Source organism: Boleophthalmus pectinirostris, unplaced genomic scaffold (genome assembly GCF_026225935.1).
Source record: "Boleophthalmus pectinirostris isolate CB_2022bp ecotype Guang Dong unplaced genomic scaffold, ASM2622593v1 HiC_scaffold_8, whole genome shotgun sequence".
In the NCBI taxonomy this organism is placed as follows: Eukaryota; Metazoa; Chordata; class Actinopteri; order Gobiiformes; family Gobiidae; genus Boleophthalmus; species Boleophthalmus pectinirostris.
This window is the reverse complement of record NW_026571515.1, coordinates 35,137,113-35,156,864: the sequence shown is the minus strand read 5'-3', so window position 1 is coordinate 35,156,864 and position 19,752 is coordinate 35,137,113. Positions and strand designations below refer to the sequence as shown.

The window sequence follows — 19,752 nt, the reverse complement described above, 5'->3', positions numbered from 1 at the left end:
TTGTCTAAATGGGGCCAGGGCTGTTATGTAATTGCCAGCATTGATTGGCGTGGTGCATGAGGGTCTGTAGGTGGAAGAACTCTCACTGTATTCTGTTAACTAAACTTTATCAGCTTCAGGGGAAAAGGATTATTTCTGCAGTCAATATTTATGGATTTATACTTGATACAAAACTGAGAATTTGAGAAACTTTATAAACTTAAATATAACAGTATTTCCACACTTCCCAAGCTCGGGGAGTAGCTCAGTAATTTACTTTTTTACTACTCAAGGACTTTAAATTCAAAGTTGTTTATACTAGACCTGTCATGTCACCTCAATGCCAAGTATATCCTGGGTGTATTTAGTAGTAGTAGTAGCAGTAATATTTTTTAAAAGATGGGGTATTATGTAAAATCAACTTTTTAAGCTTTCTACCATGTTGAACTACATTTTTAAGAAGTTAGAGGTTACATTTACACTGAAACAAATCGCCGTATCGGAAACAATTTGCGTCCAGACACGTTGTTTCTGTGTCCGCAATCAAAGCCTTCCCTCCACACGGTAACACAAAAACGCCTGAAACGCTAGTCACATGACACAACGTCACTTGGGTGGTAAAAACAAGGAAGTGGAGCACCGTGTCTGAAGTTGCAGCAGCTGATTTCGTGCCGAGGAAGATAGGAAGCATGAAGATACTAAGTAGTTCCAGCTACGCCATTTCTGGTTGGTCTATGGTTTGTTTAAACTCTTTTCCGCAATAGTGTCACATGACCAATGTCACGAACCCAGTGAATCAGGAAGGCACAAATCACAGTGACGTGGTCCAACAAGGACACAACTAGAGCTCCTTTCAGGGCTCCACACAGCACTGGATCAGATCAGCACTCAAATGAATTTGTGAGAGCTGGCGGTACCAGATCGTTCCATCTCTGGAGCCATTTTCCATCGGATTAGTGTGGACGAACACTGCATCCGGAACGAAAACGACTCAAATACGTACTAGTATGGATGGGGCCTTAGTCATCCATGCTTGTTTGAGTAATTTAGCGATCTCTCGTGGGCCCTATTCAAACCCTCCTTATGATTAGCTGTCAGATTCTGTCCAGAGCTCCGCCCACAAGCCTACGTCACCCACCAATTGTGTCGTGATAGCGCTCTGAAGGGGGAGTGAACTGTGACTCAGACAAAATCAAAAGTCGAAACTGATTAAACATGTTAATACATTTTCAGCGAATACAGCATTTTCAAAACAATTGAAGGCAACATGGTGATCTAAATATGAATACCCCACAGAAGTAGTAACAGTGTTTTTCTCCTGGGTCTTTATCAGAATGACTTTATGATAATATCTGATACATGTTGTGTTGAAAATGATATCCTATTGTCTAAAACACGGGTGACAAACATACGGCCCGAGGGCCAGATCCGGCCCTCCAAGACCTTTAATGTGGCCCTCAGCTGATTTTCTACTAAAATATTTTAATTATATTTTCTATTAAAATATTGGTAATTTTCTGTGGTGTTTATCACAGCAGTGTTTCCAGCGTCTCTGTACGTGGCCCCTCCCACCAGAGCAGCACAAATGAAGACTTGTCTCTTTCCAAACGCTCTTAAAGGACGATCGTTTTGACTGTTGACCGTGACACCCTCATCAGAAAAATGTCCAACATGAGAAAAGTGGAGCTGAGTGCAGGATTTTACAACAAAAATGGACTTATTCCTATTTACACACAAGTTAATGTTAAAACATTGTGTTGAAATTGCATTTTTCTTAAAGTTTTGGGTTGTTCATAATATTATAATATTTTGTAAAAGAAAGAGTTCATCAATTAAAAAATATTTCTGTAATAGATTTGTGTTTCTCTGCACAAATATTTGAACTTATTGCTATTTTTGTGGTTTATATGTTATGAGTTTTCTGATCCGGCCCCTTTGGGTTCAAAGTAAGTTGGATACGACCGCTGGACCAAAATGAGTTTGACACCCCTGGTCTAAAAGAAGAGTGTTTTTATTATTATTTTGGTCTAAAAATTGGTATAGGGCAGCAGTACCTAGCTCATACATTACATTACATAACTTTTCCATACTTCACAAACTACTTCTTTCACCAGTCCTGTTAAAAACCTCTTTGCTCTGCCCCTTTGTGTTCTACCTTATCTCCCCACAGTAGCAAATCAATTAACTACGCCGTTAACTTCACTTTTAATTGGCTACTGTTAGATGTGCAGGGGGGACGATAAGGCAAATGAGTCAATACTGATGTGGAGAGGTGAGCCGGGCTACCCACAATGCACCGGGGCGTTACCGGAGCCTAATTAAAGAGTATATGTCCCCCCTGTTCTGTCTCCACGGTGACAGGGAGACGCGGCCGAGGCAAAGCAGCAGCCGCTGATGGGAAAACAAATAAGCGCTTCCAGGTCGTGACCCCGGCGTGGAGGCAGTCCAGAGACTCAGAGCGGGGGGGGGGAGTGCGGAGAGAGAGGGAGCACGAGCAGGTGTGTGTAAGCCTCAAATAAAACTGAAATATGATGGCTGGTAACGGGGATGTCGAAAATCTAATCAATACTAAAACTAGATAATCATTTGAAAAGGTATCGATTAGGGATGTAACAATATCCAAATCTCTCAGTACGATATTTTCACGATACACATCTCACGGTACAGTATTTACTGCAATATTTTGTGGTGTATGCCGCATTTTCCTCTTAAAATGCCTTGACAAGACTTAATCCAAAATACTAAGATTTAAAACTGCTATTTCTTCATGTAGTTTGAGTCAAAACGGAGCAAAGGATCATGGTCTATGTAGTTCCCTTTGTTTTTTTTAGCTACTGCTGCACCAAAACAATGAATTTAAACAAAGAAACTTGTGATTCGATATATTTTGATGGCCCACGATGTCATTGAGAGACTTTTGACGATACGATATCACGATATTTTGGTTATTGTTACATCTACCACATGGACTACTGTAGTATTAATGTTGAAAATAAAACATTTTTATTATCACTGTAGTATCAGAACCCATACTGAGTATCGAGTCTACTCCTTACATCAAAATTGAGTTTGACGTTTTTGTATCATGAAAATACTAGTTGTTATTTATTTTAAGAAATTTTTGGACTGTAGTGGAGTAGTTAAAGGTGCACTGTGTAACTTTTCTGGTTCTGTCACCTGGTTGTTTCTATAGATATGTCATTGCTCTACCTGGAATGTGCCATAATATTGCATTAAGCAGCTCTGTCTTACTTTTATTCAATTACAGGTGGTTTTATAGCTCAAAAATACCTATGAAACAGGTATTCTGACTGTGAGCGGGGTCGCCTCTCCACAGATCTGACCTGTAACTTGCTCTATCTTAGTCTCCATGAAGATGTCATACTGTTAAACATTCCAGACAAAACAAGAACATCTCCATGGACAAAAGCAAGAGAATCTGACATACCCTCCACCAGCAAAGTTACACCATGCACCTTTAAAATGAAGTTTTTTTCTCTTTATGTACTGGTTCCAGATAATTAGTGTCCCAGATTCCAGACAGTTAGGATACATTTCTAGATTTCAGATAGTTAGTTGTATGAATTTTTGTATGAATAAAGGTTGTTGTTATTGTTGTATTAGTATTAGTATTAGTATTCTTCTTATTATTATTTTTCTTATTCTTAACTTACTATGCAACTTTTCTGTCTGGACTGAGATGTTAGGGCTTTACCTGAAATGTTCCGCAGTATGGCATTAAACTTATCAATTGACAAAGAGCCAAGCAGGTAACGCCATAGAGCAAAGTTACAGGTCAGATCTGCGGATAGGAGGCCCACTCACCTTAAGTCTGGTTACGTTTCCAGGTATTTTTGAGTAATAACAACACCCATAATAAGTTTAATGCCTTACTGTGGATCATTTCTGGCTAAGCAATAAAATCTCCATGGAAACCAACAGGTGACGCATCCTCCAGCAGAAAGTTACAAAAGTACACCTTTAAATATTCTACACCGATTACTACTTTTAAAGAGCACAGCACTGAAATCTTCTAAAATCCTCTAATAATTTGCTCTAAAACCATATCCCCTGAAGACAAAGACGGATGCTCATTTTCTGTGAAGTTATAAATAAACAATCACTGTGGATGTGCTCCAGTTTAGCGTGTCCACTCAAGGCCCCGTTTACTTCATAAGGAGCTGACACCTTTTCCAAAATATCTCTTTTTAATTGTTCAACTGACCTGATTCGTACACAAAAACTAAACGACGCCAAACTTGAGACGAGAATCTGACAGAGACATCAGATAATATGTGAAAATATGAAGTACATACAAGTTACTACAAAAACCACAAAGGTACTCCTCCTTAAAAGAATTACAGTACATGAGTTGTGTCTCTTGTCAAAGCTCCTGTATGAATTCTGAGAGTATATTTCTTGTAGTCCAGAGCTGCTTGTGTCTGACCCTGTGACCTGCTCCTGTCTGCTTGTTATATCTTCCTCTCTCTTACTTTCTCTCACTGTCTTTCCCTCCATATTTGTCTCTCCATCTCTCTTTATTTCAGTCTCTCTTTCTTTCCCTCTGTATGTGTGTCTCTCTCGCCCTCTAACCTCTCTTCTCCTTCTCTCTCTTAGTCTAGGCTAGAAAGATCTTGCTCTTTGTGTCAGTTTCTCTCTGTGTCTTTGTTTTGCTCTCTTCCCTTCCTCTATCTGTCTTTCTCTCTCAGTCTCTTTTTCATTCCCGCCCTTCCTCTTTCTTTCTTTCTTTCTCTATCTCAGTCTTTCTCTCTATCTCTTTTCTTTCTCTCTAAGTCTCTCTTTCTTTCCTTTCTTTCTTTCTTTCTCTATATCAGTCTTTCTCAGTCTCTTTTTCTTTCCCTCCCTCCCTCTGTTCTCTTTCTTTCTTTATCTCAGTCTCTCTTAATCTCTCTGCCTGTCTCTCACTCTCTATTTTTCTATTTTTCAGTCTCTATTTGTTTCTCCCTCTGTCTCATTTCTTTCCCCCTCTCTGTCTCTTTTTTCTCTCTCTTTCTTACTCAGTCTCTCTTTCTCTCTCAGTCTTTCTCAATCTCTATTTCTCTCTCTCTCTGTCTCTCTTTTTTCGCTCCCTCTCTCTCTATCTCAGTCTCTCTTTCTCTCTCAGTCTCTCTTTTTCTCTATCTCTCAGTCTCTCTTGCTTTCCCTCCCTCTCTCTCTTTCTTTTTCTATCCCACTCTCTCAATCTCTCTGTCTTTCTCAGTCTCTTTTTCCTCTCTCTCGGTCTCTCTTTCTTTCTCTCCTCTCTCTCTCTCTCTTTCTCTATCCCAATCTCTCTTAATCTCTCTCTCGCTCTGTCTCTCTCTCTCTTAGTCTCTCTTTCTTTGCCTCCCTCCCTCTCTCTATTTCTTTCACTGTCTCAGTCTTTCTCTCTCAGTCTCTCTTAATCTCTGTCTCTTTCTCAGTCTCTCTTTCTCTTCCATCTCTCGGTCTCTCTTTCTTTCCCTCCCTCTCTCTTTTCTTTCTCTGTCTCAGTCTCTCTCAATCCCTCAGTCTCTCTTTTACTCTCGCTCTGTCGCTCTTTCTTTATCACCCTCTCTCTCTTTGTTTCTCTATCTCAGTCTCTCTTTCTCTCTCTGTCTCTCTCTCAGCCTCTCTTTTTTTCTCTCTCTCAGTCTCTCTTTCTTTCCCTCCCTCTCTTTCTTTCTTTCTTTCTTTCTTTCTCTTCTTTCTTTCTTTCTTTCTTTCTTTCTTTCTCTATCTCAGTCTTGATTTCTCTCTGTCTATTTCTTTCCCTCCCTCTTTCTTTCTTTCTCTCTCTATCTCAGTCTCTGTCTCTCTCTCTCTCAGTCTCTTTCTTTCCTTCCCTTTCTCTCTTTCTCTATAACAGTCTCTTTTAATCTTTCTGTTTCGCTCAGTCTCTCTTTTTCTCTCTATCTCAGTCTCTTTCTCTCACTGTCTCTCTTTTTCTCCATCTCTCAGTCTCCTTTCTCTCTCTCTCTTCTCTCTCCTCATTCTCCCTCCCTCTCTGTTTCAGTTTCACCTTTACCCTCCCTCCTCCCTCCTCCCTCTCTCCCTCCCTCGTTCCTCCACCTGCAGGTCTGCTCTCTCAGCTGTGAGCGGTGCACTGGGGCTTACAACGGGAAAATGATGCTTTATATCAAACTAAATGACCACAAAATAAAGTGAACCGCGAGAGACACTGACACGCAGAAGAAGAAATGAGCTTCGATGAATCGTTTTGAGAACGGACAAACTTAGAGAGAGAGGAAGAAAGAGAAACATTTCAAGGTATCGCAGTTATAAAGAGGAGGAGATGCGAGAGGTCAGAGAAGCTGCTGCTCATTCTGACAAAACAGCAGAATAATGAAGAGGAGCGAGAGTGCATTTATTGATGCCTCAGTTTTATAGATCCTGCATGAGAACTGTATTATGCAGTGTGTTTGAGATACAGAGCTCACATTCAGAATACACACAGTACTCCTATTCTGTATGAAGTATTAGTCTGTACTAGTGATACACCGATACAGATACTGGTGTAGGGGAGTAACAGATTACATGTACCAGGATTACATAATCAGAGTACAAATTATGAGTAACTGTATTCAGTTACAGTTACTGTTTCAATGAGTGGTAATTAGATTACAGTTACTTTGTTGAAATAAATGGATTACAGGGCGGTATTTTCCTGTTTTCACATTTTGGGCTAAACCAGGACTAAAACCAGGACTAAAACCAGAACTAAACCAGAACTAAACCAGGACTAAAACCAGGACTAAAACCAGGACTAAACCAGAACTAAACCAGGACTAAACCAGGACTAAAAGCAGGACTAAAGCAGGACTAAACTAAAACTAAACTAGGACTAAAACTAGGACTAAAACCAGGTCTAAACAATATGACACTAACAGTAGGTGGACATAATTTAAAGCAGCAGTGATCTCATATAAAAATAATTTCTCTATCAATAATATTTTTAATATGGTTAAGTAAAGACTGGACTTTTTATTATCTTTAAGCAGATAAAACAAAACATCTTATGTTAAGATTTCCTGGTCTTTGCTTCTCTACAGCAAACAGTTGCTTATTCATGGAGATTTGGGCTCAACAGACAATTTGAAGAAAACAAACAGGAATTTTCAGGATATGGTTGATACATTCATGTAGTTTTAAAAAGCAGGACAATATCAAGTAATCCAAAGTAATGGTTTACGTTACAAACTACATTTTGGTGTATGTAATCTGTAATCTGTAGGGGAATACATTTTAAAAGTAACCTTCCCAACACTGCAGATACTGGTACTGAATATCAGCATCGATCCAGGAAAATTTGCTGGATTGGGTATCGGTTCGATGATATTGGTTAATTCCTAATTGGGTCTTTAATTAACTGAAACTATTTACTTTAATTAACTGTAATGAAACTATTTACTGACTGAAGTACTATTTACTGACTGAAGTACTATTTCCTGGCTGATGTAGGCGCAGGACATCTCCTAAAGTTTGAATTTCATAAAGAACAGTTCTGTAAATAAAGGTTGAAATATCAATATATATCATGATGATACAGTATCAGTATCGTGGGCTGCTGTATCGATATATCACCAAGAGTATTTTTTGTCATATTTTGCTTAATGATTTTGTTGTAGCACTATAGTTTTGTTGCTTGTTTAGAGGAAGGAAACAAATTTGACATTTTCACTGTTTTGATGATTAAATTTGTGTTTCATATGAACTTTGCACAAGAAGTGGTTCAACAAAGATTTAGATCATCACAGCCATGATTTAGTCTTTATTTTTTATTAAACCATATTGACTCGATTTGAAAAGTATCAAACCGAAAGTGCACTGTATTGAGATATGTATCGTATCGTGGCCTGTGTATCGAGGTATGTATCATATCGACAGCTTCTTCATGATATTCAGCCCTAGATATGGTATCGTCAAATGTCTCACAATAATATCGTGGACCAGCACAATGTACCAAATATCGAAGTCTCTAAGTTATAATGCAGCAATATAGCTACAAAAACAGAGGGAACTACATTGACCATGATCCTTTTCACCATTTCAGTGCCGATTACATAAAGAAATATCTTAGATTATGACAGAACCAGAGTCTTGTCGATGCATTTTAAAAGGAAAAAGTGGCATATTCACATTTTGTTAAATAAATATCGTATTGTGAGATGCATATCGTGAAAATATCTTATCGAGGCATTTGGATATGTTACATCCCTAACACTTACATAACACCATTGGAATAAATTTGCAATAAATTAACTGTATTGTGTCTGTAAATCATGTCTGTGATACTAAAAGTCTTTGTTAAACCACTTCTTGTGCAAAGTTAATATCAAATACACCCATTTTAATCATCAAAACAGTGAAAATGTCAAACATGTCACATAAATGAGTTTCCTTCCTCTGAAAAAGCAGCAAAAATGTAGCACTGCATCAAAATAATAAAAAAATAAGGTAGTAAAATATACAAAAAAATACTCTTGGTGATATATTGATACAGCAGTCCCTGATAACAATACTGCATCATCACATTAAAGGATAAGATATATCAATATTTCAATATTTTTGCACACCCTTGGAGATGAATTAGCCAGAACTACAGTATATAAGAAAAAGTACACAAAAGAGCCAACTGCTGGGTCAGTATTGGTTCAACATTAGACTAAGTGAAAAGATAAGAATAAGTATGCATGTTATACTGAACTATACTCTACTATTATACTGCACTCATCAACATCATTATGAAACAAGTGTGAAGAAGCAAAATACAACTCCAAGTATGTTTCGATGAGGGACATTATAACATACTTAAAAGCTAAAAAAAAGTGAGTAACATGTGTTCTATAATGTAATATATATCGTGTTTTGTGTTGGTCTTACCTCAGTGATGCGCGGGTTGGTGCACTTGACGTTCTTGGTGTTCATGTTGAGCCAGCGGGTGGTGTAGGGGTTGATGGGGGGACAGTGGTGACGTAGGGTGCACCTGCCCTCTCCACTGCACCAGCCGCACTCGAACTTCCTGTCCGCCTTCAGACACAGCCCGCAGCTGTCCCTCTGAGCGGCGCACTTGTACAGGTGCACTGTGGGTAAGAGTGGGACAACAGGAAATGTTACTGTTATGGTTATTGTCAGAGGAAACGGCACAATTTAGGGACGATAACTTCACGACCAAACCACATTCATTCCTTTTGTCCAATACATTATTACATACATTATTTCTACACATATTTCTACTATACTCAGGATATCCCCAGGTTTGTCTACCCCAAATTTAACACTTTTTAAAGACCTTTTTAAGACCACTTTGATGAAAATTAAGACCAACATTGCAGCCATTATGCAGGCGAAAAACACCAGATCTAATTCTAATAATGACCATTACTCAAAATACTTTAAATTAGACGTTACATGATTTCACGTTGTTTTTTTGTTTTTTTCTCCCTCCGTTTAACATCGCACTGCAGCCCGGTTAAGTATACAAAAAAAAAAAAAAATAGGCTAATGAAATTTAAGATCTTTGTGAAAAAAAAATAAGACTTGGACAACATCATTTAAGACTTTTAAGACTTTAATTTAGGAACATGAAATCTAAGACCTTTTAAAGACTTTTAAGACCCTGCGGCCACCCTGTATACTGTATTATTAAGGGACTACAGAGGAAAATTGCCTCCTAATTCTGTCTTTTTTACTCATGTTTAATCATGTGCTTTATGAAATTGCACAATCCCCTTTCAAATACAATAATCTAATCTAATAACCATTGCTCAAGTGTGTGATCAGCTTTATGAAATCAAGCTTTCTGAAAGTTACAGGTGTTTTTATGACTGAAAAACACCTCGAAAAACAGATATTTGTACAGTAAGCAGGTTTGCCTTTCCACAGATCTGGCCTGTAACTTGGTCTTGTGGCATCACGTGTTTGTCTCCATGGAGATAGATAAATTCTACACTATGTAATATCATCAAGGTCACCACCATCTTCAAAATAATGATAAAAACAATCAGATATACATTTATTTTAATGTTTGGAGTAGCAGTTGAATTTAAACAACAAAATTTTGCTTCTAAATTTGTCACAATTCTACAGTTTTAGTTCTTACAATAAATTTTACTGTGACTGTTACTGATTAAACAAATAACCTTGACATCCCTGACTGCATGTGAGAAGAAATAATGAATAAATACACTGTGTAAATATGGCAGGAAATACACTTGACGGAAAGACTGTTTGGGTTTTTGTAGCTGCGGGAGCTCTGAGTTCCGATCTCACGAATGTAAAAATACACCTGTGTGTCTGTGTCGTAATAACAGAGAGTGGAAGCCTGCTGAGACCAGACAGGATTTGGGTGTCTGCAGAGAGAGCTTTGGATAAATGTGTTTTCATTCAGTCCGTATAGAGCAGTGAATGGAGACAGGATACTGATATATGCTACCAGCCATTATTTTCATGAATGATCTCAGAAACGACCAAGTTTCCCAAGCAATTCGTAACTTTTCTGGTAGATGTTGCCATGCCTTGAAGAGTCCAATCAAATCCACCAGGCATTCAATTACAAATGACATTCTCAAAAGTACCTAAAAACATGCTGCTCATACTGTAAAACATTCTAGGTAAAGCAATAACATCTCCATGGATAAAAGCAAAGTTATACATTGTAACTTAAACTAGAATTAGATGTATATTTTAAAGGTCCTATATTACCCAAAATTTTAATAATGTTATAATGTTGTTATTCCATCAAAAACAAACCTGGAGTTGTGTTTTGTTTCATTCACACGTTTGAGTTATCATTTATCATTAGTCTGTCTACATCTCCAAAACTTAAAATAGCTGTGTTCCACCTTGTGATGTCATGAAGTGGTAGTTTTCAAGTGAACAGCTCCACTTTACCTTTAGTTCAGTAGAGATGGGCAATTCTAGGACTGAAATGATCTAAATGATTCTAGTGTGGTGGAAGGTGTGTGGCAGGGGTGTCAAACAAAATTAAAAACTGGGACTAATTCGTGGGCCAAACTAAATATTTATTGAAAAATTTCAACAACATCTGCATGTTTTCTCTTCTTTTGTCATATGTAATGTTAAACTTTATTAAAATAAATGTTTAGTAATAGTTTTGCTTAAACATTGAATCCAGAACAAGCACAATATAAAATAATAACAACATTTTAAATAATGTCTCTATAGCCCAGGGGTCTCCAACCTATAGCTCGGGGGCCACTAGTAGCTCTCCACCTCCTTCCAAGTGGCTCACCAAGGGATTTCTGAAGTATAATTAACTAAAATTTGATGAACAGAATGACTATTAAAATTGTAAATGTAGCATTTTCTTGCCTAACTTTACTTTCTGCACTAATAAATGGATATGTATGTTTTATAGGCCTCTAACTGTTCCTGTGGCTCTTATATTTACTCAATATCTTGTCACTCCCAAAATGACTAGGTCTCTGGAATTTTAGTTTTGTAATGGAGGCTCACCGGAGGAAGAAAAATTGGAGACCCTGGCTATAGTCTGTAGCCGGTGGGCCAGCTCTAATACATATTTGATATGATTTCGTGGGCCAAATTTGGCCCCTGTCCCTGAGTTTGATATGTCTGGTGTATAGAGTTTCAAAAACACAGTGCAACTCCAGGTATGTTTTTGGTGATTATAACAGATCAGAAAACAGCACAATATGAGCCCTTTTAATAACTGTTTACAGCATAAAATCTGTTTAAAACTTGCACAAAATAAGTAAAAAAATTACAAAATAGGGGACCAAAGACAGATATTGGACCGTGTTTTTAACTCGGCACTGGTGCGTATCACAATTGCAGATCAGCCGCATGCAAAATTGAAGTAACCACTGAAATGTAAAAAAATGGTTTTATTTTTCAGAAATAACCCCAAATTTGGACTCTCTTTGCTATGTTCATCATTCTTTTGAAAACTAAAAACAGATGTTCTTATGGGAATAGTGATTCATCTGAATGCCACGATCGCATTAGGACAAATTATAATATTCCTCTCCACTTCAGATATGCATTTTTAAAACACAATACCCCAATTACAAACAAGTGCTACATTTTAATGAGATGTAATTAATAATCAAAAATCCACTTGTATAATTCATGGAAGCAATCAGTTATGAATGCTAATTTCGGTAGCGGTTTTCCTATTGGTTTACAAGGCCACAGCGCTGTACTCCACCCCTCCAGCCCTCTCCCTCTTACCTTGAATGTTCTCTGGATTATCAATAATAAAGTTGCCATTCCACACCACGGAGAAGTCCACGGGCAACTCGCTGATTTTCATGCCTTCGTAGAGATACTGCGGGACGAGATAAGAGAGATCCGTGAGGGGAAAATGGCAACCCAAACGTACACTTTCCCATTTAAAGCTTTAGAAATCCCATGGTCCCTTTTACAGAAGTACAATGTCCTTTCAATGTTACCCAAAAGTTACATCACCTCATGTGCGAAAGCAGGAGAAAGAGGGACTATACTCTTGGCCTGTATAAAAGTAGTGTCCTTACATGGCTCCTATGACCTTATTTCCTTTCCTTGCACAAAGCTCTAAGGGGTATATGGTGTGTGCATGTGTGTGTGTAGAACTCCACAAGGGACAGTGTTCAGACTTGACTGGAGGGCAGGATAACAACGCAATGTGATTACCAATGCAACACCAGTTTCACATTTGGTTATTATGGAGATTTTGTGGTAACCTTTGTTTTATTATTATTGTTTGCGAGATTAAAGGTCCAATATTACGCAAAATTTACTAAATTATGAGCTTCATGCAGTGTTATAACCTTATCAAAACATGCCTGGAGTTGTGTTTTGTTTCATTCACACACGTTTGAGTAACCCTTTGCTATTCTTTCTTATTCTCCAGAGGTCAAAATGCTCTGTTCCACGTTGTGATGTCATAAAGTGGCAGTTTTCAAGTTAACACCTACCTTTTACCTTTTTTTGTTCAGTAGAGATAGGAAATTCCAGAACTGAACTTATCTAATTGATTCTAGTGAAGGTGAATGGAGTTTAAAACCACAGTAGAGCACTTCTTGTATTACCACATGACATCACAAGGTGGAACAGAGAGTTTGAGAGAAGGACTCAGCCTAAATGTGCAGGGTTTGTTTGTTGAACATGTGTGAATGAAACAAAACACAACTCTAAATATGTTTCTGATGATTAACAGAGATCAGAAAATAGCGTAATGTGGGCCCTTTAAAAATGTCAAAACACTCTCCAAAAAAATGTGCAAGTTATCATTGGGTCCAGTCAAGCGGTAACGGAGGGAAACAGGGGCAGATTTTTTTTACATTCAAATGCTCTTATTCACAAACTAGAGGGACTATTGAAATAAGTAAAGTATCAGAATGTAGGAAAGAGTTAACACTCCAACAGGGTAAAGTTAAACCTGTGATATTCTTTCAAGTTGTTGACAAAAGAATAAAAAACTCATGTCAGTACTGGAGGGAATGAAATATGCAGCACTTTTTGGACAATAAATCCAAACAGTGATAACTCTTGGTTCTCACTTCCATATCCTTAACAAACTGGTTTGAATATTTGCTTCATATAGTTTTCTACCATATGGTACAAGATTAGGTTGAAAAACCTCTTACTTTTTGAGTAATACGATTTTTTATTAAGAAAGGTCATGGTAACAGAGGGAAAAGTAACAGAAGGAAAATTGTGCAAACAAGTAGAAGGTGCAGGATTTTACATAATTTGTCAACTTTTTTCTTCCGAATACTTTAATATTACTTCAAAATGAAAGGAAACTATTTCTATAAAATATATCAGTTTTTTTTTTTTAAATCATGTACCTTCATCAACAGTTCAAAGATGGAATAACACAAGATATGATGAAATACATCCATTTATTTTACATGATTTGCAGGTCTTTGAAATTTGGGAATAATTTTTGTTCCATGTTTCATACATGGTCTGTTTAAAACGTATGTAACTTTAGAACCAAAAATGGTACAGAAAAAAGGTCAACAGTTTCATAAACTAGAGCACATATGTATCTGTTGAATACATTTTTATATCAGATGCATTAACTTGAATTTTTGGCCTTGCTGTTTACTTCTGCTTGACCGAGCCCCATTATTAGTGTGTGTTTATGTAGTATTAGGGTTCTTACCGAGCTGTTCTGGCACTGCACACTGGACGAGTTGAACCTCAGAGCCGTGACCCTGTGGCTGACCCCCTGTATGTTGAGCACACACTCGTAGCCCCTCTGTCCAGACTGGGGCTGGGGCAGGTTCTTGGCCTTCAGGGTGATGGGCTTCACTTCTCCAGCTGGGATCAGGATCTCCTCTGAGCGCACCAGCTGAGGACAGTCCTGCACACACACAACAACAAACATCTTTACCTTACCTGTGTCGAGCTTTACTTTTTTGTGCGGCTAAAATTTCTAATACTAAGGTGCACTTTATTGTCCCCATGGGGAAATTTTTCTAAAGCATTTATCCTTCAGTACCACTGGGGCAGATATTAAGCTAGGCTTGATCAGGACTATCGGGACTGGCTAGAGGATTTTGCCTGTTTCCAGGATGATGGGAAAAATCCACCCAGACCTATGGAGAAACATACAGTAAGGAGTCACACCAGAACCTTCTTGCTATGAGGTAAGAGCCAATGTGGAGAAAGCTGTTTTTAAATGAAAGGATAGGAGAGTGCATGGCTCGACTGTAAATGGATGGACACTTGGATGTATTTTAATAATTTGTAACCCAAGGGACTGCTGATGGAAACTAGCTTTAACTAAGCCTGGTGTAAAGCATCTCTTCTTTTATGAGATTTTATGAGACATGAGCAGTCTGCACATGATCCCGATTAAAATAGACCAGTAAACTAAACTAAACTAAACTCAGCCTCTGTACACTGAAATATGGTACTAATCTGGAGTCTAATCCTCCAGACCAAGACTCTGGCTCTGCAGTGTGGGTTGTGATTGCTCCAGTTACATCATAGACAGAAATTTCCCAGTTTGGATCATTAAATCATTTGGAGACACTCTTAAAGGTACATTCTGTAACTTTTCTGGTGGAAGGACTTCGCCTGATTCTTCAGCCGGTTTCACTTCCTAGAAACATCTGACCTCACAGCATTAGGATTCATTCGCTCGACGATAGGCGGGTACTTTTTTATTTAACCAATCGCTGCTATTTGGTCATGACGTATGTAATGCTCCACTAACGGGACTAACTGGTATATTAAGTTTTTCCCAAATCCTGTAGGAAGAAGGGCAATAACATCTTTCCCCTTGACAAAATTCACCAAACATTCTCTTTATTCCAGCTTCAAATCCTCCATCTTGGGAATTGTTGCCTCACACTTCCAGGGTTTTCATGAACTGTCTAGTGTATTCCAATTCCTGATCTAGTCGCTGGAGAGAAATGAAATTAACCGGAGGCACTAGGTGGCGCCAGCTTGTCAACCAGTGACCACAATTTGCTTTTGTTTTTCTAGGTATTTTTAAGCTATAAAACCACCTGTAATTGAATAAATGTAATGTAGATCTACTAGTACTTAATGTCATAGTGCGGAACATTCGAAGCAGAGCAATGACATATCCATACGAATAAGATGGTGACAGATTCCCAACCAAAAAGTTACACAGTGCACCTTTAAACATCAAAATGTGTTTATCCTTATACCTCCTTATGTTAAAATAATTCCTTATATTAATCTTAGTGTATGTGGCCTCTTAACAGTCATAATGATTTTCTTGCTCTGTAGCACTTTTAAAATCAATTTCTTTACTGTATAATCCAAAGTTATTCTAAAATACACCAAAACGTGGGGTTCCGTGAGGATAAAAAGTACGTTAGCATAAAAGCACCACTCGCACGACCTTGGACGGCAGACAGTAGCTATACCACCTTGACCAAATTGTAAGTGACATTTTGTGAAGAGTTTTAAAAGCAGCCATTGAAATCAGCACGTTTGAGAATGACATTGTGTTAAGACTCTTTAAAGTTGCCAGATAATAGACTGCTAATTGCTGCAGAGAAGAACAAAAGCTGTGAATGAGGAGCAGTATTTGGGCATTATAGAGTGGGTTTGAAAGGGCTGTGTGTATGTGTGTGTGTATGTGTGTGTGTGTGTGTGTGTGTGTGTGTGTGTGTGTGTGGACATGCCCTGAGGAAGGCCTGGAGAAAGCACAAACAAGAGCAAAGTACAACAGCTACAGCTAATATTTTATGTATTTCATCCTTTTATTATTCATCATCTTTAGATTCATTTATAATAGTAGTAGGGGAGTGGACAGGGAGGTTGTCCAGGGTCTTAGGGACTTAGAACTGGATCTACTAAAAACTCACCTGTTCAATCTGACATCCCCCCGTGATTCCCCCTGTTTTATAGACTGTTGCAACTAGGGGTGTAACGATATCCAAGTCTCACGATACGATATCGTCACGGTATGAACCTCACAGTACGATGTTTACTGTGATATCGTGGGAAAGCTCATGATATGGTGAGGAGGCTCATGATATTATGATATTATACATAATAACAAGAGTGACATTATAAACTGCTTTGAGCAGTCACTTGGTACAACAGTTATTATCATATTCATATCAATGACATTTTGAACAGCTTGAAAAGCCTTTGAAGTTGAAGTGCAAAACTGAAGTAACAACTAAACAATTGTAATAAAACTCTGGGTCACTCTTGAAGTCCACCCATCAGTGGTATGTGAGATACACTCCGACTGCTTAAGGCTCTGTAGGACCTCAGTCTTTGACTGTCACTGTTTGACCACCATGTGTGAATTAACCATGTGGCTTTAAGTTTTGTTTCTATAAAACGTAAACAAAAGCTGCATTAAACATATTATTACTCAATGTATATTTGAGTCCTCAATGTATATTTGAGTGAGGAAATAAAAAAAAAACAAACTTAAATGCGATGGAATTTTATATTTCGGCTCAAATTTAGCCACTAACCTTTTAAACCAAACACCGTCCACCATGGAAAATGGAGGCAAATCACTCACTGTACATGCTGCAATGTATTTTGTTATTTCTTGAGCGCTGTTGTAAATGATTCACGGTTTTTCTCCAGACTTGATTTTCTGAACATATTCTTGAAAATTTTCGGCGTGTCGGCAAACCCAAAACACTGAAGAGCTCAGACTTAAAAGCCTCTGGTGCGTCCACAACGGGCGCACTGACTGATGACGTTATGGTCTATGTAGTTTACTGGTCTATGCAACGTGGACTGAAAATTCTTATTTTTGCCTAAACACACAGTTTAATGCCACGACGAGACCACAACGATATTGTGACAATTTTGCCACAACGATAATATGTTATCACCAATACTGTTACACCTCTATTTGCTTCCTATTTGTTTGTAAAGCATCTTTGAATGTCCAGAAAAGAGCTGTATAAGTGTGATGTCTAAAGTTCGATGGTCAATATTAAAATATACTCATCTTTGCATATACCCATAAACTAGAAGTACCTAAACTAAATCTGGGTGTGTCCAGTCTTTGTTTATTTATTCTTGATTATTGCGTCTCTTGATAATGAAAACTTATCCTGACAATGCGTGTACCTTATATCCCACAATTCTCCATCTCAGTCATACATATTAATGCATTCTAACATCAGAACATGAAAACAATGCCGGATTCTTGATGACAGAGTTATAATCAAGTCTACTTTTATTATTCATGTAAGCAATCAGGTCTGGATGCAAATGTAGATGCGACTTTCACCTTTTCCACACTTTCTAACAGTTTTCTTTGTACTTTTTTATGAAAGAAAGGGTCACTGTCATCTTGTTGTCACTGGTCAGTTTGGTCAGTGTTAGTGAAACTTAATAGAAGAAGAATCATTGCTGTGGATTAGTAGAAAACTTGCAGACCCTATTCCTTTTTTTTAGGGATGTAACAGTAACAATATATCGAATGACAAGTTCCTTTGCTTAAATACATGGTTTTATAGTGGCAACAGCTTATGAACATCATGAACTACACATCCCATGATTCATTTCAGTGCAGACAACATGAAGAAATATGTTTTTTACTTGAATTCTTAGGATTATGATGGAAATAATTCACATCAAAATCTTGTCAAGGTATTTTAAAAGCAAAGAAGTGTCCTATGGACAATTATATTAGGCTCTTCAAAATATCACAATAAATATTCTTACATTACTATAGATTTTATTTTATTTTATTTTAATTTCATTGTTATAAGTTATTTATTTATTGCCACTATATTGCCACTTTGTTTTTCTTATGTTCTGTTCTTTTTGTTTTGAAATTTCCCTATATGTGAGACAAGAAAATGCAATCAAATCTGTATTTTTACACATGTACATAACATCAATGGTACTTTCTCTTAAAAAGCAACATTACAAAGTTGAATTACTTTAACGTAAGTAGCTGCTGTAAATTCAAGAAGGTAAACTTTGTACTGACTTTATAACAGTAAAAATACTTGCATAGTTGCATTTTTGTATTGAAATCCAAACCTTCATATATAGCTTATTCTATTCAAGGTGCACTATGTAACTTTTTGATTGGCGGTCTTTCACCTCCTTGTTTCTATGGATATACCATTGCTCTGCCTAGAATGGTCCACAGTATGACATTCATTCAATTACAGGTGATTTTACAGCTCAAAAGCATCTAGCAAAACAGGCATTCTGACTATGAGCAGGGCTGCCAAAGAAAGGTTTAATACTTTACTGTGAAACCAGACCAAGCAATAACATCTTCCATGGAGAAAAGCCCTCCACTAGAAAAGTTACACAAAGCACCTTTAAAAAAGAATAACTAAAAGATGCAGTTACTGACCTCTGAGGCATTGACCCTCCCCTCCTGGAACGAGCAGCTGGACGGGTCATGGGTGCACAAGTTTCTGTATTTGCACCAGTGGCACCGGAAAGCGCTGTTCACACATGAGAGACACCTGCAAAACACAAAACACAAACACAATACATTATGAGCCTTTATGTGGACCAGAGGGGTACAGAAACACTGCCAAACGTGAAGAGGGCGGGCGCAGAGGAAATGAGTTCAGGTCCCGAGTGGTAGCGGCTGCTGTTGTGCTGTGCCCCTGCAGGAGGTTGGCACAGGACCCAAAAGCTGCCAAAAGCTGCCAGGCCCATTTTAACGGATGCATAAATTTATAGTGTGGCCGTATATTTTAATGCGGCGTGTCAGTTGTGTGTGTGTGAGAGACTGGAATCAGATGGTCAAGGAAGGACAAAGAGGAGAAATGGAGAGGTGGTTAAAAATGAAAATATAACTTGATTTAGTATTGGCGTTTTCTTGTGTAGTTGTTTTAGATCGGGTCATAATTCATGTCTGGTTTCTGTCAAAGATAAGAGATGAGTTGGACTTGTGTTTCAGTGTGTGGACTTGCAATCACACAGGACTAAACCAGGATTTGATCAGGATTAAATCAAGACTTGAACAGGACAAAACTAAGACTTTATCAAAACTAAACAAGCCTCAAACCAGGACCAAACCAGGATAAATGTGAATACACTTTTGTGGTTTAAATTGGTAGTTCCGGTTATGAATATCGAGTTCAGATTACATGCATTCTTTTAGTGAGTGCGCGCGCCTCTCCACAGATCAGATCTGTAACTCTGTAGGCGAGTCATGGGTATAGTTCTAGGTTTAGTTCAGTTTAAATCCAGGTTAAATGTTTCTAATTGGTTTACATGTGTCTTAGACCTGGTTTAGGCTTTGGTGAGGACCAACTTAAATCCCGATTTAGACCACCTTGAGTCCTGTATAGGATTAGGGTTACCCTTATTTAACTCCAGGAAGAA

At 37.9% G+C, this 19,752-nt stretch overlaps 1 protein-coding gene across 1 annotated transcript in view; it reads right to left on the bottom strand.

Annotated features, from left to right (window-relative positions):
• LOC110154017 (plexin-A2-like) overlaps positions 1–19,080 on the bottom strand; it is a 171,283-nt gene extending 152,203 nt beyond the window's left edge. The window contains exons 1-5 of the mRNA XM_055165940.1: positions 18,932–19,080; positions 18,767–18,881; positions 14,093–14,293; positions 12,172–12,268; positions 8,842–9,041 (exon numbers count right to left, since the gene is read on the bottom strand). Coding sequence (XP_055021915.1) covers positions 8,842–9,041; positions 12,172–12,268; positions 14,093–14,293; positions 18,767–18,881; positions 18,932–19,080 — 762 coding nt within the window. The remainder of the gene's footprint in view (positions 1–8,841; positions 9,042–12,171; positions 12,269–14,092; positions 14,294–18,766; positions 18,882–18,931) is intronic.
• Between the last annotated feature and the right edge of the window lie 672 nt (positions 19,081–19,752).